Source organism: Saccostrea echinata, unplaced genomic scaffold, assembly GCF_033153115.1.
Source record: "Saccostrea echinata isolate AGI-Se365-2 ecotype Australia unplaced genomic scaffold, CSIRO_AGI_Sech_v1 ptg000057l, whole genome shotgun sequence".
Classification (NCBI taxonomy): Eukaryota; Metazoa; Mollusca; class Bivalvia; order Ostreida; family Ostreidae; genus Saccostrea; species Saccostrea echinata.
In genome coordinates, this window is record NW_026889806.1 from 6278560 (window position 1) to 6304932 (window position 26373).

General features: G+C 32.7%; 2 protein-coding genes across 3 annotated transcripts in view; both read right to left on the reverse strand.

Annotated features, from left to right (window-relative positions):
• The window catches only part of LOC133174378 (CD63 antigen-like), a 33845-nt gene extending 9123 nt beyond the window's left edge, over positions 1–24722 (reverse strand). Inside the window, exons 1-8 of one of the 2 annotated variants that reach the window (XM_061309500.1) lie at positions 24661–24722; positions 23803–23877; positions 22954–23184; positions 22166–22240; positions 20797–20910; positions 20298–20498; positions 19043–19138; positions 18270–18754 (exon numbers count right to left, since the gene is read on the reverse strand). In XM_061309500.1, coding sequence (XP_061165484.1) covers positions 18698–18754; positions 19043–19138; positions 20298–20498; positions 20797–20910; positions 22166–22240; positions 22954–23184; positions 23803–23868 — 840 coding nt within the window. In that variant the 5' untranslated portion in view covers positions 23869–23877; positions 24661–24722 and the 3' untranslated portion in view covers positions 18270–18697. Of the gene's footprint in view, positions 1–18269; positions 18755–19042; positions 19139–20297; positions 20499–20796; positions 20911–22165; positions 22241–22953; positions 23185–23802; positions 23878–24660 lie in introns of those variants that run through there. The other variant, XM_061309499.1, reaches the window with a different exon arrangement.
• Positions 1086–10233, reverse strand: LOC133174019 (uncharacterized). Its single transcript, XM_061309060.1, has 5 exons — positions 10146–10233; positions 6860–6997; positions 5664–5752; positions 3152–3592; positions 1086–2806 (listed from the first exon to the last, which is right to left on the reverse strand). Exons 1-5 carry the CDS (start codon positions 10231–10233, stop codon positions 1211–1213), a joined length of 2352 nt encoding a protein of 783 aa, XP_061165044.1. The 3' UTR covers positions 1086–1210.
• Positions 24723–26373: the final 1651 nt, after the last annotated feature.

Below are 26373 nucleotides of genomic sequence, written 5' to 3' on the forward strand. Positions count from 1 at the left end.
AGAAAATAAATTTCACAAGTTTTGTTTCAAGGTGTCTCTGAATGCTATAAACAATTGATAGAGAAACTGTTCCAGCAAATTGAGATGAAAATAAAAAATGAAAATGTTTAAAAATTTATGAATGATGCAGGACAGCATAAAACACTAGCAAAAGGTTACCCGAGTGAAGCAGGTAACTTAAGAAAATCATAACAATGAAAATAAAAACTTCTTCAAATATCAAAGTCATTAAAACATATCTCCATCTTTTTCCAGAGCAATAAAAGGACCTGTTATTTACTGGTACATATACAAACTTTTTTACTATAAAAAATATTATATGCATGCAATTATCTAAAAGAGTAATCACCATGATCACATGTAAGTATTGTATTATCATGTATCCATTGTAAATAAAAAATATGGACTATATATAATACTGAGAAGTAAGATAATACATGTATATATATGGCTCAATTCCTTTATCTATGAATTGAATAGATTAACAAATTTTTCTCTTCCAACCCACATCCAAATCATGTGGTTTTCCTTTACCAGTAAAATACGCAAAATAAAAAAATTGATAAAACTATCTGGGTTAGAAGTTTAAACTGTTCAAAGACCACTAGCAATATAAATGACAATGGATAGTCAATGATTGTAATACCTTTTGTTTTCATGCAAATCTCATAAAAGAAATATTCATTCATAATATGAAACAAGAGGCCCATGTGCCACAATGTTTATAGAATCACCTTTACCCTGCTGTTTTTTTTTTTTAAATTAAAAAAACCTTTTAGAAAAAATATAAATTTGCATTACTTAAGAATCCTCTATGACCCAATGGTTCTAAAGAAGATTTTAAAATGAACCCACCATATCATGACCATTTCTTAATTATCTCATCTTGAAAAAGGGTAAGGCCCTTAACTTGGAAAAAAAACCTTGGTTAAAATGGGTCGCTTGGTTCTGGAGAGGTCTAAAATGCGAGACAGATGACACATGAACATAGACACCCTTCAGTCAGAAATATTACCAATTAACCCCCCTCCTCCCCACCAAATAATCTCTTATAAACTCATTGAAACAAACTGATTTTTGTTCTTTTCCTTTTTTCCTGAACATCTAAAATTTCAAAGTTAAATTTAGCCTGAAAACAATTGTAACATCTCCTCTGCTGTTGGGCGCAAGATTTTTTCATAACTAATACATCTTTTCAAAACATCCATCACTACGTTTGGCACACCTGAATTGCATCAACATTTGGTATGGGGGGATTTTTTCTTTCCATTTTTCTTTTAACAGCATCAACTGCATCTAGTTCTGCATCAACTTCCCATGCATCCTGCTCCATAGCAAATTCAATTAAGGTGACACCAAGTGACCAAATGTCTGAGCTAATGCAAGTTTTTTCATTATGAAGTAAACACTCTGGAGCCATATAGGAAGGTGTTCCAAAGGCGGTGCCCATTTGAGTAGTACACATACTAGCAGCTCTAACTGATTTGATCCGGCTAACTCCTAGGTCGCAAAGCTTGGTTGTATGGCAGATCTTTTTTATCATGATGTTGCTAGGTTTTATATCTTGGTGAATAACAGGAGGGACCAGAGCATGCAAATATGCCACACCCTGTACACACTGACGAAGAATAAACAATTTGTGCTCAGGTTTAATGTCCATTAGCTGCTTTGTTTCCTGATCAAAAATAGCATCTTCCATATTACAGCCATCAATATATTCATGAACAAGATAAATTGTAGCTGGTGCTCTAGCTACAGCCAGGAATAGAACAATGTTTGGATGACAGATCTTTGAACTGATATGGATCTCCTTTTCAACCATTTCAAGCATTGTGTTGGGATTCCTTTTCGTAACTGTCAGTGCTTTTACGGCAACAACTGATCCTGCCCATTTTCCCTTGTACACAGTTCCAAATGCTCCAGACCCTAATGTAGTTGAATAGTCTATGTTCAAGTCATCTACTTTTACTTCTGGAGCAGCAAAACATGAAGATTTCTCTTTTCCAAGTGCCTCTTGTCTTCTATTTAAAGAGGAATCTTTCTCAGCCTTATTTGTTCCTGTAATGTTCCCTGAAACACATGTATCAGTAGACTTGGTCAATGAAACATTCCTTGTTTGAACAACTTCTGCAGATACCACATCTTTGTCTTCATAGGTCTTACTTGCACATTCTGAGACCTCAATTATTTGAATAGGTTTTGACATCTGCTTTACATCAGCATATGACACTTGGCATGCATACATTCCAGGTTCCTTCACAATGTAAATACAGCTTTCCCCTCTATTAACTGGGATGTTGTCTTTAAACCACTCATATTTGGCATTTTCCGCAGGGACAGCTACAATTCCTAGCACAAATTTATCTCCATCATAGCCCCAGATCTCCATTGGCTCATGAATAATGATGCCTTCAAAATTTGCAGTTTTGTTAGATGATGGGAATTTTATATCCTTTTCCAATATCCCATTGTGTCTTTCAAACATGCAATCTAAAAAACACTTCTGACCTATTCTGATTCTGCTTATAAAAAATCCATACAAACAAGGATTGTAGTCGTCATCATCATCCACATATTCAGTAAAAGATGTAATATTTTGGCACTGTGAAATTGAATGACATTTTATTAAACTTTTTTCACTGTCATACTTGGAAAAATTTTCTTGCACATACTGAATATTTATGATTTGTTTTTCACAGACAATGCCAGCAAAATTAATTGGTACGAACTGATGCTCACTAGGCTCATCTTCTTTACTCCTTTTCTGGTTGTCAATGATGCCAAAATGTTTTGAAGATGAACTTTCCTGATCGATGGTTAACTCTTTACAACTTACTGAACTGTGACGCAACATACACTTAATGTTCACGTCATAAAAATATGAGTTACCTTTTCCCCGCAAGCACTTTATAGCGAGGTACAAGTTTCTCTAAAGTTTAGCGTAAATAATTATGACTTAATATTTTAATAAGATTATAACTTTTCTTATTTTATGAGATTTTAGCAAGTATAAATTAGAAGGGAATTGGCATTAAATTGAAGATTAAATTTACTTTTGAAAGAGCGTGGAAAGTGCGTGATTGCGGGGAAACGGTATATGCGTGATTTTGCGTTAGAAATAGGAAATGGCGTATGCGTTAAAATGCGTGACTGCGGAGAAGAGGGTTAAAGTATTGTTGGCTGATGAGGAATTCTTTTCTCTCGTCATCAAGTAAAATGTGCATCTTGAAAGATGGAGTCCTTGGGCTTTTAAGTACTTTCCGAGACATTGTTTATCTTCTCCCTTTTTGTCATCTCCCTGAATTTCGAAATTCCTTAACTTTTCTCCAGCATAGTCCCCCAGCCATACTTGCATCTGACTAATGCTACCATACTTACACTCCCCTCTAGGAAACATTACCTCTTTTGCTATTTGAATGACATCATTTACTTCAAGCTCAAGTGATGGCAATAAAACCTCACGGACACCCCCTCCATCTTTAAAGAATACTTGTTTGAAGCTGTCATTTTTGAAGTGGCGCCATCCTACTCGAATTTTTGGTCTCCTAGTTCTTGTGTACTTTTCATTTGAGGTTGTCAATTCACTCTTTCTCTACAAACAAAATAAAAATGGAAACATGAAAAATCACAATACCATTATAAATTTTTCACAATTATTACATTCAAATTTGATTCTGAGTATTTTATAATTATTTTTCTATTCTAAGAAACTGAACTCATCAATAGAATATATATATATATATATATATATATATATATATATATATATATATATATATATATATATATATATATATATATATATATATATATATATTATATATATATATATATATATATATTTATATATATATGTAAATGTATAACCCCAGGTACTCAATCATCAAAGTTTTTAACAAGAGGCCCATGGGCCACATCCCTCACCTGAGTAACTTTGGCCATGCTGTTCATTACCAGACTTCCCCCTTTGTAATACCTATTGTGGCCTCGCCCTATCCCCGGGGGCCATGATTTGAACAATTTAGAATCTACACTACGCCAGGATGCTTCCACATAAGTTTCAGCTTTTCTGGCTCAGTGGTTCTTGAGAAGAAGATTTTTTAATGACCCCACCCTATTTTTGTTTTTTCTTGATTATCTCCCCTTACAAGGGGACATGGCCCTTTATTTTAACAATTTAAACTCCCCTTCACCCAAGGATACTTTGTACCAAGTTTGGTTATAATTGGCCCAGTGGTTCTTGAGAAGAAGTTGAAAATGTGAAAAGTTTACAGACGGACGGACGGACAGATGGACAGACGGACGGACGGACGACGGATGATCAGAAAAGCTCACTTGAGCTTTCAGCTCAGGTGAGCTAAAAATTATTTGCACTTTGAAATATGAGAAAAATATATATATATACATCCCAGTAACTGAGGACCGATTTTAGTATTTGATACTCGGATGTTTGATCTAGTACGTGGTTAAATTATATATATATATATATATATATATATATATATATATATATATATATATATATATATATATATATATATATATATATATATATATAGATTGTGAGTTAAATATGCATGGTGGTGGACTTCTATTCCAAGTACACATGGTATGTTATGGTAAGTTATGCAGTCAAAGCATTGATTGGCAAATCAAAAAATGGATTCGTTTGACAGGGTGATACTGTCGATTGGTGTCAATCATCAGAAACTGTTCAAATGTTTGGAAAGTATGTTAATTTTGTCTTGTTGAATATCCAAATGCAGTTCAGAATCAAGTGGACGTCAACAATGTAAACAAAGTGCTTTTGGTGTCCTTATGATGACCCACAGAAACACAGTATTACTTGAATGCTTTTCAGAAGATACTAGTATTTAAATCACAAGTGCTTGTTTTCCTCACTCACCAGGTGTTTGTTACATGTACAGCTGTGGAAGCAGTGACAATGTGCAGATCAAAAGTTTATTGTGCCTACCGAGTCTGTGCTCATCATACTGATAATTTAAAAGCTCCATGCATCTACACAGAAATTTAACATAACTGGGAAAAAAAAGAATGCCAAAAAATAACAAAAAGACAAATGATTATTTTTGAATGTTTACTGAAACATGTGATGTGCCATAGTAATATGAAAATGATCTTTGGAAAAAAAGAATGTTGCTGCTACTGATTTTGGCTTTTTTATTTTGTGTATTAGTCTCTATGTTCTTTGTACGCATGTTCCCAAAGGTTAAATATTGGTCTCAATAAACTTCACCTTTGAAAATTTCCATTTATTTGATTTTTATACATCTAAGGGTAGATCACTCTAAATGCACAAAATACCACAGAATTACTGTTTATAGGATCATTCATAATAAAAACCTGTTATATGGGGAGGGGGAGCTTCCAGTGAAAAACCTTATCGTTACAAAACTAAAGCTCATGTATAATTGACATGGTAGTTTTTTATTCGACTGAAACCAAAGAATTCTATTCAGTATATCATATTACTCACGTCAAATGTATATGAAAGCATGAAGCTATAATTAAATGAATTAGCTAGTAATTACTTCAACATGAACCCTGCTTGTTTACCTTTCAATAACATCAATGGTAATGGTATTAATAGCCAATGAAGGTCTACATTTATGCATGTACAATGTTACAATGTTAAAAGTTACCTTTTGTGGTTGTGGATGTGATTTTTGTTCTCTGATTTTTTTCATTATATCTTTTATTCTTTCATCTCGTGTAGGCTCTCCTTCCTTACCTTTTCAAAAATAAAAATAAATTGTGCAAACAAATTTTTCATTCAAAATTTTTTGAAACATGTATACAGTAAGGTACACATATTATAGAAGTAAAAAAAAATTAATGATAAAAGGCTAATGGGTATCAACGATCACCTGAGTGACAATGCATGGTCCTGCTTGGTTCTTCATCAGGATATTTTTTCCCACTATAAATTCCTATAAAACTTTGATCAAGTATTGGGCCCCATCCTTACCCTCAGTGGTCATCTTTTGAACAGACTTGAATCTACACTGTCTGAGGATGCTTCCACTTCATTGACAAATCTGAGAATTTTAAGATTTCTCCTACATATTTCTATAAAATACTTGAATTGCCTATTGTGGCCCCACCCATCCACAGGGGTTATGCAGTTAACAAACTTGAATCTACGTACACTATGTAATGAAGCTCTCACACAAGATTCATCTTTTCTAGTCCAGCTAGTGGTTCTTAAGATTTTTGAGTAAATGCCATTAAATTTTCATTCTTGATTATCTCTCCCCTTCCTCATGACCCTTCATTTGTATAAACTAATGAATCTCATTTAGCCAAGGATATGTACTTTATGACAAGTTTGGTTGAAATTGGCCCCATGATTATGGAGATCAATGAAGTCAAAAATGTCAAAAGTATATTAAAGACGCACGCCAGATAAATTGTGATCAGATAAGCTCACTTTCAGCTAAGGTGGGCTAAATTTGCTTCTTTTTGTTTGTTAGTGTGGAAATTCATTAAAGTTGTAGCTATTCCAGGAAAAATATACATGCAATTTTTTTCTGCAATAGCCGTTATAGCTGCAACCATGAATTTCCACACTATCAAACATAGAAAGAAATTTTATTGTTTGTATTTATGTCTGTATGAATAATCATATAGTATTATTAGTGCGATAAATATTGTACTTTTGAATTATGTGTACTTTATTGTATACATGTTTCACTGATTGGAAAGTACACTACATATGTCGATATTCACATACACTGTCAGGTGGATTGAAAATAACTAGTTTAGAATCAACTGACTGATGAAAGACAAAATTTTCATCAGAAATGATATTTTAAATACATGTATATAATATAATAACCTTCAACTACAAAATATTTTCTTTCTCTTTTGTCCCATCCATCTTCTGGAGTTCTAAATATTCCATCCTTATTAGGAATTATAACTTTTTCAAGGGCATCCTCATATGCTAATGACGTGGCACCGGGAAAAGCCTGAGCTGTAGAAAAAGATAATATCAATTTTAAGCTGTCAAGTTCAAAATATTAATTAATATATATTTATAAACAGTCACTACACATAACTCCAGAAGTTATTCACTAGCTTGAAGACAATTGGACTGTTGAATTTGAAATGTGTATTGAAGTGTGAAGAATAATAACATTATTATAAACATGATAAATTTAATAAATTAAAAACAGGCTAGTCACTTTGTATCTCCTACACTACTAGCTGCAATAATGTAGCCCTCACCATATTTTTTTTAGTGGATGGGGGGGAGGGGGAGATTATAAAAAATGAAGAGGGTTACATTATTGCAGCTGCTACAGCATATATGTATACACTGTCACATATAATACATATGCATTAATTGCTACTCACTTGCTCATAGCAGGACTCAACATCAACACTTGTGACGTTGTCCAACTATCTGTGTTATTAATATTTTGTGAGTGGACATTAGTCAATCTGGAGGTTCTTGTCTGATCAGACAATTTTAAACACTTTTAAATTATTATTAGTGATGGGAATTGGTAAGTATTTCATAATTGATGATCAGGCTACTGTAACTATAACTATACATTATAATCGGACATTTACATATGTACAAAGTCTGACAATTTAGTTTATTAAATGGTAAGAATGCATGCATAAATAACTACTCTCTGTGGTGGTCCAGCTGGTTCTTCGTTCATTTTGTAGAATCCAAAGTACGTACATACCCGGGAATGAGCGTTGTTACATGTACCCAGGTATGAATACATTTGTCTGCGCCATTACGATACAGGAGGCAGGGGATAGTTTCTTTTATTGCCAAATTATCATGTGCCGAGAGGGTACACATATACATGCGGTCAATAAAAATATATACCCCGGTACATGGGAACAGTTTCCTGGGGGCTAATTAATTACGCTTCATGTACCTACAGCTCACAAATTATGTCAACATATAACACGCAATCTACTTATTAGAGTGCACATGTACTGAAAATGCACTTGGGGACTCCCCAAATTTTGGCTTGTTTTTCCAAGATTTGGGCCTCAGTCGCACCCATACAGCCCAACCCCAGTCCCGAGCGAGGAGGATAAAACACCCAGTATTCTGTAAATCAATGCATGCCCTAATGAAAAATTTACCAATTGATCTGGGGCCATTCACCTTCCCTCGGAGATACACACCTTTTTCTAAACCCTACTGTTTTTCAGCTGAATTTCCTCTGCAACTGACCATGTGTCTTAATTTCGCATTTACAACTCTGCATATGCTAAGCTTCACAGTTACACCTACATGTTGCACATCATTTTTTTCAGCAAGCACTCTGCTACACTGCAAATGTATCCCATAGTTATTCTTGTCATTTTTCCACATAAAATACCACATCAAACAGGGGATATATCTCAGTTTTTAAAGAAACTATCCCCTGCCACCTACACAAATAAGTTAATAAATAAGTCACAGCTGGAATATGCGGCTTAAAAACTATTACGCTCGTAAAATTTAAAAAAACAAAACAAAAACGATTGATTAGAATAATAATTTTGTAATCAAGCGCTTAGATTATGCCAGCAATCGACTGATTTTCAATTATAATCAATGATTGGAACACCACTAATTATTATCATGATTATAATTAAACAATGTTGAGAATATACTGTAAATGTATTATACTTAGCATGTACGATATTTGTGGAAGTTGATTTTTGAACAAGTTACCAAAGATTTGACTTAGCGCCTTTCTTAGTGTTCTTATTTATGTGTTTATGTGCTAGACATTTAATGAACTGTACTTAAATTAGCGGAAGTTGATTTCCGCCAAAGGCCCTAAAAAGAATTTAATTCACAGCCAAAAGAAATATGTTTACAGTACTTTTAAAAAACCGACATTCATTTAACACTGTGACTTTTCATTTCAATCACAAACTTATCATAATATATGAATAGTTATAATCTTAATATTGAGGGTTCAGTTATAATTGCACCTCACTATATATTTGTTTATTGTTTTCACAATTAATCAAATCTTTATAATTCTTGATATTTCCAGTTTTTTAAATACCTGTTCAGAGTTGGAAAAATAAAAAATTAATTTGGACAAGTAAAATTTGTTGTCAGATGGACAAGTACATGTACATATTTGTTAATGTTGACTGTCATTTTTCATCAGCATAATAATCAGCATTTAGCAATATTTATCTTTCATTTCAGTGAGGTGTCATAGGGGTGGGGGAGGGCAGGTGTAAATTGATTCCTTTCCTGTAATTTTATTTTAATTTGATGCTCAGTATATTAAGCCATAGTGATTTCAATTATTCACACAGATTTATTTTAACACTATAAATTATAATGGTAGTTAATATAATTATTATATGATTACATTATTATTTTCTCTCTAATTGGCTGAGATCAAACATTGTAGGAAAATACTACCTTATATTCACCTGCACATGACCTTCAAGGTAAATCTAAATTCTACATTGGACTAAAAATAGAATAGGAAAGTCCAAATTGATACAGATAGTTCTGGAAAGTTATTTCACTTGCACTTGACTTCCACTCAGGTGACCATAACAATCAAGTACACAGAATCTGGGGTGATTGAGGGATAGGATTGAAGGGGGTGCCAAGGGCCTCCCCCTTCCCACACTTTTTTTGTTAATGTAAACTCTTACTTTGAATTATAAAAATTTTCATTGAAGCCCCCCCCCCCCTTTCAAATAAAATTTGAAGAAGGGAGAATTTTCCACTGGGGGGGGGGGGGGTCTATAGTTGAAGAATTTTTTCATGTGAGTTGTCCTTTTTTTTCTGACTCCTCCCCCCTTCCCCTCTCAAAAATAAACAAGCAAGATGACATATGCATGGATTGCTTAATGAGTTTGTAATATAATTTATTTAATCAATGAATCTTTTTGCTGTTTTTGAAGTCAATATGATGATTAAGACATTTGAGGAGTGTAGGACCCAATAAAAGTGAAAACACACAATACATTCTGACAATCACCCTAGCACGTGTTATGTGTTAACATTGTGCGCGGGAAAATAGGATCGACACCCTTCCTTGGAAATATTTTAGGCTTAGTAGCCTAATTGGTTTGGTCAGTTCTGCATAGCGAATATTATTTACAATGATCACAAACAGTTTTCTTACCTAATTCCTCAAGAGTAAATGCATCATTCAAGATAATGAATGTATATTCCTTTCCTTTTCCGCTTACTGTCATCCGTTTTGCATCCATATTGCTGTGATTTGTATCAACGAAATAAAAGATAAAACCCGATTGGTTAATATTTTACCCATTGTCTATTGAGCATTTTGATTGGTCAGTTTAGATATTGAATCTCGAATTTCGAATTTTGAATCTCGTATTTCGAAACTCGAATCTCGAATGAGCCTTCTGGGCTTTCGTAGATTTTCCATCGTCAGCTTCACTTATTTATATAGAAATATTTCACTATCACCTGCATATGGATTTTACGTTTATACAATCTATTCGATACTGAAGAGCATGTTCTGAGTACACTCAATTTTTAAACCGAGGCTGGCTATTGGCAGATTTGTTGATTTTACTGGGATTTCAACAATCTCATTTAAAGTGGGCATTTCGTAAATTCAATGGTCGTTATAATGACCTTGTAAGCAAACATAACCTATCATTATGTCATTTTTTGACTGACTTGTTTCATGCACACTGTGTTACTATTGCAACTGTGAAGGTTATTATTAAAATGATATTGTCATTATTTTATAACTTACGTAACATATATCATTAGTGAAAACTCAAATCAGTTTTTTTATAGCATAAGTATATGTAGTAGTTCATTATGTTATGAGATGAATGAGAATCTAGGTCACTATTTGAGAGACGCTAATTATATAAAGCCGAGAATATCACGCCTTACTGAAAGTTCAAGCAGAAATGATATTTGTACTAAAAACATTTAAGAGGGTTTTTTTTTTTTTTTTTTTTTTTTTTGAGTTTTTTGAGTTCTTTTTTTAATATAAAAACTTACTTCCCTAAAATTAAGAGTCCATGTCCGATTTAAGGATAGCAATAGTAGAAATTCAGACAAGTGTATATGTATATATATATATATATATATATATATATATATATATATATATATATATATATATATATATATATATATATATATATATATATATATATATATCCTGGCTCTTCATTATAATAATAGATTGCTATATATGGACATTTTCAGATAAATTCCTAACTTAGTTATAGGCTGCTTATGACCAAAAATTGTGAACATCACTCATTTTATTGATGCGTAAAAACAGATATTAAAATTATACATGTTATAAGAAGGTATGAAAGGAATACAAGTGATTAATATTGAAAATATGTAATAATAAGTTCAAAAAGAAAATAAAATTGTCATCAAAAATATAAAATGTAAAGAATATGGTCACAAATAAACTTACGTCAGTATAACCACTCTCTAACTTTTTGAAGATTTGTATCATGGGAGTACAAAAAAATCCTCATAAATAATATATATTGATTAACATGAAAAAGAATTTCCATTTCAGCGTATATAGGCTATTATTGTTATTGTTACAATTAACATTTTTCAAAGACATGCATTATTAAAAGGAAACATGGTTTTTATAAATTCCTTCTAGTTCTTGCATAAATTTTATAATTAAACTTACGCTTCTAAACAGTCTGTAAAGCCCTTTTATTTATTTTCACAAGTCTGCACAAGTACGTTAACGTAACACTCCGATTTTCCAACCATTACTTTTGTCATTAGGGCTAGGCTGAAATCAACCTTAGAAATTTAAGGAGAAATATAACTTTCACGCTTATAACAATTTGAATTCGAGGAAACAAAACGGATATTACTATTAAGTTATAAAATTTGTTATCGATCCTTGTACTACAGAAATGCATGCAAAGATGCATTAATCAATATACTGCTGCGTTAAACAACTCCAATAAGTTAGCACCGTTTCAATTATCTCAAAACAAACACTACGCTTTTGTTAAGTTCACTTTCGTTTTTTACCTACGCACAAGATTAAAGCCATTACTGAGTGGGCCTCATTCTTCACTCTGAAAATAACACAACTTGGACGCGATAAAGAATGATTTGCACTTGACAGAAAGAAAACATCAAATATTTTCTTACAAGTAAACCTCCCTCATTGTTAAATTTTTGATTTATTAACATAAAAGGGGTCGTGTAGGGAGTGGGGGGTGTCTTTTCCACAATTCAGCAGTGCTAAAAATTATTAATTTAATAGCATACAGTTTTTCTACGAGAATACTAACTGTACAACTCATTTGTTAGCGTAAGAAATACGAGGGTATAAAGTATCATCACATTTCCGTATTTATGCAGAAACATTGCGCTATCACAGGTATATGGTGTTTATGTCTGCCAACTTATTCGATAATCAAATGTATGCTCTAAGTACGATCAATTTTTAAACCGAGGCAGGCTACTGACAGATAAGTTGATGTTACAAATATTTCAATAGCCTCGTTCAAAGTCAGCATTTCGTAAATCATATGGTCTAATGACCCTGTCAACAAATATTACTTTTTATTGGTTATATTTTGGCAGATCATACCATATGTAAGGCCTTTGTTTTTTGTACTCCATTTGTCCACGGAATGTTCCGTATACTGGATCAATGCATAGGGCTCACGGCGGATGAGACCGGTAAAACAGGGATGATTCCTCCTCCTAGGCACCTGATCTCACCTCTGGAATTTCCTGGAGTCCGTGTTTTATGCTCTGTTTACAAATTTGTATTGTTTGTAGATGTTTTGAGATCGACTACTGTTTTTCAAATTCTATCAAGATACGTCTTATCACATATACTCTAAGACATATCTTAGGATGTAAACCGAAACAATGTTGGACGTATGAGGCACTTTGTCTTAGGGAAAGGGGGCGTGTTGAGGGCACTAGTGGGTCCAAGGGCGAAGCCTTATCGGAAGCCAAAGTTCCTTGGGCATGTTTATGAAGGTATCCTAAGATTTCTCTTAAGATATGTCTTATCACATATCTAAAGACGGCTCTAAGACATATCTCAGATTGTAAACCGAATCTAGGTTACGACGTATGGAATACACAATTACATGTTCATGTCTAGTGCTTATGTATAATTGAGAACTATTTAATTCACCACTGGAATTGATTATTGATTTTAGTCGCGACGACCAATAATCCTCCATGCTTTGAGTTCTGATCCAAGGCCTATATATTTCTTTATTGTAAGGGCGAGACATTACCACATATACTCGGAAACGAAACCCCTAATTTCAATGAGACATTTTTTTTTTTTTGGTTTTGGTTTTACGTAATTTTTAGAATTGATGCAATTCTAAAATAAGCCTTCTAGTTACAGTAAAACCATTGTTAGGGGTGTCGCTAGAAGTGAAGAAGTTGTAGGGATTGAAATAACAAAGAAACCATGATTTATCTTAATTTTTAAAATTTCAGTGGGCGCAACGAGTACCCCCCCCCCCCACACACACACACACACCTTTAAATCCGACACTTTCACGAGTAGAATTTCAAAGAAAAATACATATAGTTCTTTTTTTTTCTGTTACTACGATTACAATTCATTTCTCTCGGAGAGAATCAAAGAAAAGGATAAAGAAGAAAGAAGATTGATCAAAGTGAAAAATTACCCAAACAAAAAGGTTTTTTTTATTTTAAACTCAGTGTATACATTTGAAAAACTTCGAAAAACAATACCAAATGTAAATTAGAAGAATATGAACCCTAAATTATCTTTATTGTGATCGCAGTAAAATTGTTGACATTTAGCAAACATAAGACTAAATCTATAAAAAGTATACCACTAATGTGAAAATAGAAAATATGTGATTCAGGAGAAAAAATAAAAACTCTAGCTGACACATTGTGTAGAATTTGGTTATTTGTGTATGGAGGTATCTTTAACTTTTTACGTAATGCCGGATTTTTCTTGGCAATAAATGATAAATAAAAGTAGGGAAAATTCAATCTTAACACGTTCTCTAAAGTAAATTGATGAGAGATCAACCTCTTATACCCCAGGCTACAATAACTACATATTGATGAGCGAATAAGCAACACAATTATAAAAAACGATATTTTAACCGTCATTTTTTCTCTGACTTTATTAGCTCACCTGAGCCGAAGGCTCAAGTGAGCTTTTCTGATCAAAATTTGTCCGTTGTCTGTCGTCGGCGGCGGCGTCGTCGGCGTCGTTGTTGTCGTAAACTTTTCACATTTTCATCTTCTTCTCCAGAACTACTGGGCCAATTTCAATCAAACTTGGCACAAAGTATCCTTGGGTGAAGGGGTTTCAAGTTTGTTCAAATGAAGGGCCACGCCCTCCTCCAAGGGGAGATAATTACGAAATAGCAAAAAAGTAATGGCATTATTGAAAAATCTTCTTCTCAAGAACCAGTGGGCCAGGAAAGATGAAACTCATGTGGAATTATCCTCAGGTAGTGTAGATTCAAGTTTGTTCAAATCATGACCCCCGGGGATAGGGTGGGGCCACATTGGACGATCAAAGTTTTACATAGGAATATATAGGAAAAATCTTCAAAAATCTTCTTCTCAAGAACAGCAAAGCTATGATTGGTCATATTTATATGGAAGCATCCTCAGGTGGTGTAGATTCAAGTTTGTTCAAATCATGACCCCCGGGGGTAGGGTGGGGCCACAATGGACGATCAATGTTTAACATAGGTGTACATAGGAAAAATCTTCAAAAATCTTCTTCTCAAGAACAGCAAAGCTATGATTGGTCATATTTATATGGAAGCATCCTCAGGTGGTGTAGATTCAAGTTTGTTCAAATCATGACCCCCGGGGGTAGGGTGGGGCCAAAATGGACGATCAGTTTAACATATATGTAGGTGTACATAGGAAAAATCTTCAAAAATCTTCTTCTCAAGAACAGCAAAGCTATGATTGGTCATATTTATTTGGAAGCATCCTCAGGTGGTGTAGATTCAAGTTTGTTCAAATCATGACCCCCGGGGGTTGGGTGGGGCCACATTGGATGATCAAAGTTTTACATAGGAATATATAGGAAAAATCTTCAAAAATCTTCTTCTCAAGAACAGCAAAGCTATGATTGGTCATATTTATATGGAAGCATCCTCAGGTGGTGTAGATTCAAGTTTGTTCACATCATGACCCCCGGGGGTAGGGCGGGGCCACAATGAATGATCAAAGTTTTACATAGGAATATATAGGAAAAATCTTTAAAAATCTCAAGAACAGCAGAGCCACGGTTTGTCATATTTATACGGAAGCATCCTCATATAGTGTAGATTCAAGTTTGTTCAAATCATGACCCCCCCCCCCCCTACTCCCTTTTTAGGGGTAGGTTGGGACCACTTATGCATTTAAGCTTTTTAATACTAAACTGATTTTTCCTTTTTTCCTAGCCACAGTGCTCAGGTGAGCGATGTGGCCCTTGGGCCTCTTGTTCAGTCATTGATATTGAAAAACAACGGAGAATATACGAGGGTTGTTCGGAAAGTCCGTGGACTGATGCGATAAAATTAATACTATATAGTTTATGCTTACAAAATTTTTAAGGAGCATAAAACAACAAAAGATAAAGAAATGTTGAAAATTTTAGCTTGATACCTTGAGTATTTACCAAATTATCATAACATTATATGGTCTACCGGCGCTGTCGCCATTTAGTTTCATGATGTCATTGTTTCTCAATGTCAGCATTCTCTACCTCAAACACTTATCTTGATAAGATTCCTTGGAGTTAGATAAAGATTTAAGCTCGTCTTTTTTATATGATTTTACAATGTCATGAACAGCTGATTTTAATGCATATAGTATTGTAAATAGATCTATACAATTAGTGAAAGATCCTAGCTTGATTATAAAAGCATATTCGCTTTTCGGAGTTCAACACCTATCACACATGATGAACGTCACTTTTCGACGTGACAAACCTTGAAAGCCCTTTCTACAAATTGACATTAACTTTTACATCTCTCGTCTCTCCAATCTTTATTTGGCATTTAAAAACAAGTACCCTGAATGCATTTTATTTTTCATTAGAACATTTAAATAGTTCCTAGGTCTTTGCCAGTTTCTCTGGGGGGTGAAACTATATAGAATGTTGGAAAAAGAAACCCAGCAGCCTTTCTTAAGTCAATACATCCCCTTTATTCTTTGGAAATTTAAGATAAATTTCATAGAACGTACAGAATGGGGTAAAAATTACAAATTTTATGGTACAATTATGTCATACAACATAAGTGAATTAACGGCATTTTTGGATGACAAATGTTCATGTCAAAAAAGAGTTTTTCTCAGTTACACTTAGGTAGAAAAAACGTAATCTTCGAGGTTGCATCGCCTGGACATACCACTGCTTTCAAAAACATCAACAATTTACCAACAAATATAAGCAATGATGTATAGTTTACTATATAAATAAAAAAGATGGTGCTCATTAAACGTTAAAAAAATTCATTGATGTATCTTAAGCGGTTTTAATTTTATGGCGCTAGTCTACGAACTTTCCGAACAACCATCGTACACGCAATTTTCTTTTTTTTATTTATACATAATTTTATTCAGAAAAAGTGAATGGGATTGGGCAGCAAACATAGCCTATACTGTATAACAACATTAATTAATCAAACACAATTCTCTTTTGGAATACATACTTTTAACCGTGTACATTTTTATGAAAATTAAGATTTTATATAATATTTTTATTTACAATTTTACACCTATTATATTCTATGCTTCTTATATTTTTTGCAGAGTTACATAGAATTTAACTACACAGATGATAATAATAACATGATTAATGTACATTCTTCTTCAGGGAGCAACATTTCTTATTGAAGACCAATCAAAGTTTAGCTTTAAAACAATTTCAAAATGACCTGTTGATATCAAAGATTTTCAGGATGCTAAACGCCACCCTATCGGCAAGACATATGTTTCTTCCGGCTTTTTTTTTATTCATTTAGTGAATTCTCACTGAATGTTTAAAAATCTTTGGAATAAAACAGCATGCACCTTGTCACTTAATTTTAAACAAACATGATTTATCTTTATCGACCCAACGCACAGCATGTCACGTTGATAAGGTAGACAGATTTATCACGCTTGTTATCACGCTTGTTACAAGTAATATATTTTAACCTATCTAAAGGCAATAAACTTAATAAATATGTAAGTTTTAACCTTGAAAAATGAATTCGAAAACCTAAAGGAAAAAAGTCAGCCATTCTGATCACGATGAAATTCACATTCTTATAATTTATTCAGAACAATTCTTCTTTGAAATCAAAAAGCAATATTTCTTGTATATTCAAATTTTTTTTTCCTCAAGTAAGCATTTTTCATGAGGAATTTGAGGGCTATCAATACTCTAACGTCAAAAAAAGTTTCAAAGTTTCTCCTCCTACGATAGTAAGTTAACATCCAAAAGATCCTCGACTTTCATTTTTATTTTTATCCATGATAAACGCCATGGTTTTGCGAGACTTGAAATTTTTGTCCTCCGGGTCACTAAGCTAGCACCCTAATGCTATACCACCGCAAGCGGTAGGATTCTTGTGAACATATGATATTGAAGATATCTGTCAGACCAAAAGTATTCTAAAACTCCTTATATGAGTATTCTAAGAAGCTGTTGAAGATCCTAGCTGTCAGTTTTTTTGGAGAGAGAGCTGATGAAGGAGGGAGGAAGCAGAGATTTCGCTTTGATATATATATGGCATATGTGTATTACATTTTAGATAGTATTTCCTTTTAATTAAATAAACTGATATTTTACATGTGTAATTTAAAAAAAGGCAAAGCATTTCTCTCATTTTATGTACCAATATATTCTTAACATAATTGTTCTGAGTTTTATAAACTGACTGCTCATATGATAAGTGAACATGTGCTTCCATTATGTTGTCATCCTGTATGTTAATGGATTGATTATTTTTCCAAAGTTAAAAGTGTTTTTGTATTTATTAATAACTTAATGTTTATTCAATCACAAACAAAATTAGCTTAATGGTATAGCATTGATACACATCTTTGATAGTTCAATGTAAAATAAAATTGATAACACATTTCTTATATGGGTATCTTCTTGCAAAAAAACAGCATATATAAAAAAAAATAGACAATACATGCAACAGTATCCACTTATATGAAATAATTAATCAAGATAAATAATATTTTGACATCTATTAGCGTCATATGATGTGCATTTTGTAAAAATGTACATTTCAGATATGGAAAATGTAAATGCAACAGAATTCATTAATTATTCAAAATTAATTTACTTCTTAAGACATTTTTAAAGATGTTATTTTAACATGATATGTTTTTGACCTATGAAAATTTTAAAGCATGCATGTAAACTTGACTTCAGTAGAACGACCCTCATTTTTTCTTTATTTGATCGCCACTTCTGAATCGCTAAATCACGTGACAAACTTTAGTGGCGTTGAAAAACAAACGGTAACATCATAAAACATAGGAATTTGAATTACAAAAAAACTACATTTTAAACTGATTTTACCGTTGGCCGGAAAAGGGCCTTATAGATAGTAATCTTTTTAAGGCATATTATTCAGTATTAATTTATCCAAAATCTATTATCATCTTTTGCATGCAAAAGTAAGCTTATAGATAACATTTGTATGTCAAATATACCAATCACCCTTCTTAATCCTTGACGGATTGCCTGCGTAATACACTTATAGCAGATATCACTGAAAGAACCTGAAAAATAAAACGATACATCAAGAAATGAAGGGCAAAATCCGTCACATTCCAAAACGTATAGAATTCAATAAATACTACGGACACATTATGGAATTGGTATATATATCCAATTGCTAAATGAAACGTTTGCAAAATAATCACACAAAGGAGATTTATTTATGATTTTATGATTTTTATTTATGATCACTGAGAATCTCAAAGTGATCATATCTCATCTTAGTAACGCACGCATAGCAATTATGCATAGGCTTGAAACATATATGAATAATTTTTAAACTACATTACCTCAACAAGGAAAATTACGATCCCAACCGCAATAACAATAGGAGTTTTAGATGTGATATTTTCCTTCAAATAATCTTTCATCGCTTGGTAACATCCCTATTAGAAATATATATATATATATATATATATATATATATATATATATATATATATATATATATATATATATATATATATATATATATATATATATATATATATATATATATATATATAGATAGATAACACTAAAAATGACCATCGACACGAACAATAAAAATTATCAAATTTTCGGGACGCCCTCTCCCTTCCTCAGAACATAGAAAAGGTTAAAAAGTCATGAAAGGACAAAAGAATATAAACAAAAAATCTAGCACTACAAAAAATCAAGAAAGAATATGTTAACATATAACATGTAATCTACATATTAGACTGAACTTATACCGAAAATGCATTTGGGGGCCTTCCCAGATTTTGGCTTCTTTTTCCAAGATCTGGGCCTCAGTCGCACCCATACAGCCCATCTCAGTCCCGTGCGAGGGGGATAAAACACCCTGTATTCTGTAGATCAATGCATGCCCTAATGAATATTCAACGATTGGTCTGGGCCCATTCACCCCCCCCCCCCCCTCTGAGATACACACCTTCTTCTAAGCGCTTCTGCTTTTCAGCTGAATTTCCTCTGCAACTGACCACGTGTCTTAGTTTTGCATTTACAACTCTGTGCATACTAAGCATCATAGTGACACCTATATGTTGCACATCATACTCTCCTACACTACATTTACCTCATAATTATTCTATTCATTTTCCTACATAAGAAATCACATCAAACAGGAATATCTTAGTTTTTAAGAAATTTGACGGTACTATAGTAAGCAGCTATCCCCTGCCACCTAGACGACTTTCACATTCTTAATAGTTATCTCTCTTTGTCGGCGAAACCTATATCCTTTACTTGTCCGCTTTCGAATACACCGTTCCTGTATTACCATGGTATGGGGCAACATAGATATATATAGAAAGAGAGAAAGAGATAGATTGAATTTGAAAGACTGTGTCCCATAAAGTTAATAATATTATAGAAGGAAAACACAGTGGGTTGCAAACAGGTTATACATGTATAATACGTGCTGCAATGTATATATAACACCAAAAGCCTAGGGGGAAAATGACTGTTCCGTGTATTTGCCTTGTTCACGATTCCTACTGTTTACAGGATTTGTGCTATTAATCACTGTTTGTTCTCATTATAGTGTTTGACTGAGTGTAGAACCTTTGTGTTATATGATCCAGGAGTAAGGTTGTAGTAACATGAAGATGGTGCAGAAGTAAAATTAGTTTCTGTGACTCCAACACAACACGCCTTGGGGATCTCAGCATTCGTCAATTGACATTCTCCTTTGGTAGTGCACCAAGGGGTATTATCAAATTCATTTGTAGTTGAATTCACGGGATTTACCGCACAACAGTCCAACTGCAATCATTTAAATAGGTATGAGTACGTGAGCTAGCAAAGACATTTATTCTTAAAGCATGCTTAATTCTACATTTTGGGTTTTTTTACTACTAAAGTTTGAAATCGGTCACGTTGGTGGATTATTTCATTGTAATAGGATAATCAAAGTACGTTTAAATATTTTTCCCAAACATTGAATAAGAAAGAAACATACTGATTTCTATTTATGATTTAAATGAAACTAATCTAATTTTAAAAGATTCAACATTTATGTATGTTTAAACCACAAAATACAAAAAATATAATACATACTTACAGACATAAACATCATGTTCCACTCATTTGAGATGTCATTTCCATCACTTATTGAATCATTCACAAAGTTTGTATGGAGATTTTGAACCAACTGAGCTTTGAAATCTGACTCAATCTGTAAAAATTGGTGTAGTTAATCAATCTTAATTAGTGTGTATGGAATAACGCTGAAATAAATTAACCTCCCTCTTTCTTTGAGACAGAAAATATAGTAATGTTCTGTAAAGATATTCCAAGGGTAAAATCAAAAGTTTCATGTTTACAAATAACATATTCAAATACTTTTCATCAAGACCCCAACTCCCCAACCCCGCCCCCTCAAAACTAAATATGATGAATGTTGATTTAAATGTAATTATCAAGTCTACAGTAGTATTTCTTACATCGTAAATAATTTCATTTCCTGTTCTTATTCATTAAAAGAAACATTTACATTTTACATACCATTTACATATAGACTCAGGTACAATATGCATTTAAGAAATAAGATATCATTTTTAGAATTTCATTGGGATATGACATGAAGTTGGTCATGTGATCAAATCCTATAACGCCCGAAGGGCGTTTTAGTAGATTTGATCACGTACCAACTTCATGTCATATCCCAATGAAACTCTAAAAATGATATCTTATTTCTTATATTTATATTTTTATTTTAATTCGTATTACAAAGACAAAATGTACTATTAGACTTTGTTATGAAAATGTAACAGAACATACATGTTCAACACCATGCGACATCACAATTTAAACCCTCCAAATGTCTCGTGATGTTTGCTTTCCATACGCAAGGAATTCCGATCACGTGACCGACTTCATGTCATTGAAAATTGAATGTCAGTTTAATTTGTATTTCATATAAGGAAAGACACTGGCAAATGTAAATATTTTTTTTAATTATCATTGTCGGACAACAACGAAAGTTAAGGTTCTTACTCCTTCCCTTTTACTATTTGAATTTAGGTTGGGTTTTTTTTCAGACATCGATCTTTTGTTCTCACCAAAAGTAAAATTGATCTGGTTTTCAAAGAAACCTTGTTGCATTGCAAGTTTGATATTTTCCTCAGCAAAACAGTTTTGATGATTATAAAAAAACAGATTACAGAAAACGTACTCCTGTAATGACTATGTACACTAAATGATACACAAGATTAAAGTTGAACTTTGATACGATAACAATTTATTTATAGAGTAATACAATATGGCATTTTTAAAAAGTTTCACTAGCTTTTAATTACTTTTTTAGGCTACTAGAATAGGAAAGATAGATATACGTATATTACAACTACAAATATTTTGTAGGTTTATTTTTCTTTAACACACTTAAATCATGTGAATATAACTGCAGTTTTTAGTAAACATTAACTTACGTCATCCTTCATAATGAACCACAGGACAATTCCAGCTATTTTTGTCACTAATAACGCCAAAACTAAAACTGCATACTGTAATGTAAAATAAAAAAATCATGTTTTAATTATTTCAATTCAAACTTCATAGTGATATAAGAATACTTCAAATTTTATTATCATCAATAAAAATATCTAATGCAGTATTACCCAGACTGCATTCTGTAATGCATTTAAGAAAGTTAACACTTTTATAACACCAACTATTAAAACTGCTGCTGTTTTAAATTAATACTTGGTCATACTAAAGATATATTTCATCGCCCATTTCATCATTAACTGTGTAAGACAAATAATTCATGACATTAAAATGAAAACTGCATACTGTAGTTTAAAATGAAAACAGTACCTAGTTTACTAACGCATATACCAAATCTTTGATTCTGTAAAATTAATAGAAAAATATTTCTTACTTATTTGTAGGAGAAATAAGAGGTGAAGAAAACTTTGACAGGAAATTTACAAAGTTAAGAAATTGTACATGAATCATTTTTGCTTGCTTTTAAGGTGATTATCATGACACCTTGCTTTAATGGTCATTAGAGATCTTATCATGTAACTATTTTATGCTTTCATTCAGATATCATTGCGAAAAAGTGGGCATTGCAGTTTTCATTGAATCATTGGCCCTAAGGATTTATTTATCAAAATAATATCAAAATACCTCTAGGCTGGTTGATGTGACCTATTAGGTTAATGAGGAATCATGATCTACCAAAAAGCTTATTAATGATTTTGTTAGAACTCACTATTGTAAGCAGTGCTTTATTTTGATTGCAAGCACCACATAATCCAAGAAAAGATACAACTGAAATAAGCACTCCAACGACGATAAACAAAATCCACAAATTGTCTGCAAGGTTTCCGAAGTCAACGTCTCCTACTTTTACACTGTTTAGGACTGTTTTCTTTCCATCTTTAATTGGCAACAAACCAGATTTAATTAAGGCACCAATTATTAAAAATCCGAGTCCAAGCAACTGAAAAATTATATATTTTGATGATTTTTTATCTCAGAATTAGAAACATTCTAATGAAATTTCTTTCTGCTCCCGTTCAAAAATGATGGGTTTTTTTTGTAATTTCATTGAACAGTTAAATTTAAATCATAACAAATGCTAAATATTTAAGTAAAAAGACAAAAGCACGTAAAATAATAACGTTTTGAAAGAAAAGTTGTATTTATTGATTTTTTTACGTCCCATTCGAGAACTTTTCACTGATATAGAGACATCACCATATACCAGTGAAGGGCTTCAAATTTAGACCTTTACTTAACACTCAGGACCATTGAGCAGTGAGGGATCTTTACCGTGCCAATGCCTGCCGTGACACGGGGCCTCGGTTTTTAAAGTCTCATCTGAAGGACCCGCAACTTTCACTTCAAAGTGCTGAGCGCTTGGCGAAGGAATAGTTGCTACCTATTTTTTTTTTATCTTATCGACTTAGGTCAGTCGCGGCCGATATGCGAACTCACGACCTTCCAATAACGAATTTTTCAAACTAGTCTATATACGTTACATTTACAAAAATACGATTAAACAAGGAAAAAAAATGTATAAAAATTGACGACATGTACCATCTCTATTTATACTTACAAGAAACACAACATTAATGCAAATTAGAAAAATCTTCGAGATATTCCATTTACGTCCAACAGCCATGTCTATAATCTGTATGCAAAAAAAATTGATTCATTATTAGTATGTGCATTATTAATATATCAGGCTCTCTAAATCTTCCGCAATATTAAGCCCGATTTTATTTTTTACATGTAGTGTTATTACTTGTATTTCAGAACTATTTTGCACTTAAACTGGTTCGATTAGATCTAGGTAGAATCTCGTAAACATGCACCCCCCTCCCCTTTCAAATGAAAATTTTAATGGCTGTAAAAAAATCTGGATTAAATCAGGATTATTAAATGATTTTTTTTAAGTTACACCCTACTTTCTGCATACCCGTCTAAGGGGGACTGTTTTGTATGGCATTTAATAGGGATGTTTCCTTTTTAATAACGGTAACTTTGGTTCTTCTGGCTTTGAAAGAACTATTTATTTAAATGTATGTAACCTGCCTGATTCTATGTAATTCAAATGAATTCGAACAGTAATCATTGTCAAAAGTCTAATTAAACACAACAAATTGAGAATAATAACAGAAAAGAAATTGTTTAACTTTGAAAATATACTCTTCAAAATTCAAAGAAAATAAAAACATTAAATCATTGCTATCGAAAATGGATTTTCCTTACATTAATGTGAATATTAAGTAACAGTATCCGCCTTCAATAACCGTCTAACTATTCGAAGAGTAATACGTATCATGTAAATGCAAAAAAGCACTATAAATAACATAACCAAATTGACAAGGAAGTACAAGTCAAGAGGATATTCTATTATAAGTATAATTTACAGCTCATAAAAATATTATTATGGATCAAGAAATGTCTTTACCCGTGGAATTTCCTGATTTGGTAAAATTCCCTCCGTATTCTATGTCAGTTTCTTTTAGTATAGGACTTTCGTTTCTTGACAGCTTTTAACACTCTTCTTTACATACATGCGCATGTCTGTTGTAACATCCTGGGTTTTTCGACTTTATTTTTGTAAACTAGGCTCGACAAACATCAAACTTGAAAGATATTAAAGAAAAACACCATTTTGAAAATTTGAACCCGAAGAAACAAAAAAGAAATTTTAAGAAAACCTAATCAATTTATAATCAGTCCTTTTTCTGCAGAAAGTTACTTGAATTTGCATTAATATTCTGTTGTGTTAAGTCACGCCGAAAAAGGTACACTATTTTGAAAACAAAATGCTAAACATGGGGAAATTTAAATCTCTGTTTCGGTGCTTTCATATACGCATAGGACCAAGGTGATCGTTTTTGAAGGGCATTGGGAATAAAAACGCTATTGACACGGACACGGAAAAATATCAATTTGCTCTGTAAATGAGATTTTTGTAGAATATTTACAAGTAAACCTCTCTAATCATGTAAGGACAACGTATGGTAACGGCCGTATGTGGCCCCTTATTTGATGTTAAAATCAGAACACAGTTAAAATTGTGATAGTTTGTAGTTAGGAACTTAAAATGATGCTTGTTTTAAAACCAGCACTAACTTTGATTTTAAAGCTTACATGAAGGCCACAAGAGGGTGCAAAAGTAGGACAATTTCCCGAATTTCCTCAATTCTGGTGGAATTTCTTCAAATTTGAGATACTTTTCACTTCGGGAAACATAGAGCACAGGCTTGCCTATCTGAGATTTTTATACATAAGATGCATCTGATACTAGTGCACGGAATAAATAAATTTGGTAGATAGGCAAGCTTGTGCTCTATGTATTCTGAAACAAAATGTATTGTAAAATCAATGAAAATTTGCATAAAAATGAGAAAATTCGGAAAATGGCATATTTTCTGACCTTCCTGTGACCTATGTGTATCCCATAACTTAGAACCAATACTAATTTTGTGGCAGGGGTGACAAGAAGTTTTCATTGATAAACTGTTGCATCATTCTAAAGGACCCTCCAAACCAGGGGCCAAAAAGAGCTCTTAACCTATTTTGTCCTTTAAGAACATCATAAGGTGATTTTATTTGTTTTCTGCAAGATAGCATTACTATTGATAAACCTGAAATGAAAAAAAGTAAAGATAATGAACATTGATAGATCTCATAAAAACTTCAAGCAATACAAATCTGTGAACAGGGCTTATGGAAATTGTATATGTGGGATAACTTGCGTAGGAGAAATGAACATCCCCTGCTGATCGGTCACACCCGCCGTGAGCCCTATGTATTGATCGAGTAAGCGGAACATTCCGTAGTCAAACTTAGTACAAAAACAAATGTCTAACAATTGGTATGAAATAAGTCAGCAAACATATGACACAGTAATAAATTATATTTGCTAATAAAGTCAATTTAACGACCATAGAATTTACGAAATGCTGAAACAAGTCAGCCAAAATACGACCTAATGATAGGTTATATTTGCTAACAAGGTCGTTAAACGACCACAGCATTGCTGACTTTAAAAGAGTTTGTTGAAATCCCTGTAACATCAACTTATTTATCAGTAGCCTGCCTCTTTTTAAAAAAAAAAATGAACGTACTCGGAGCATACTCTTGAGTATCGAATAAGTTGGGAGAAATAAAC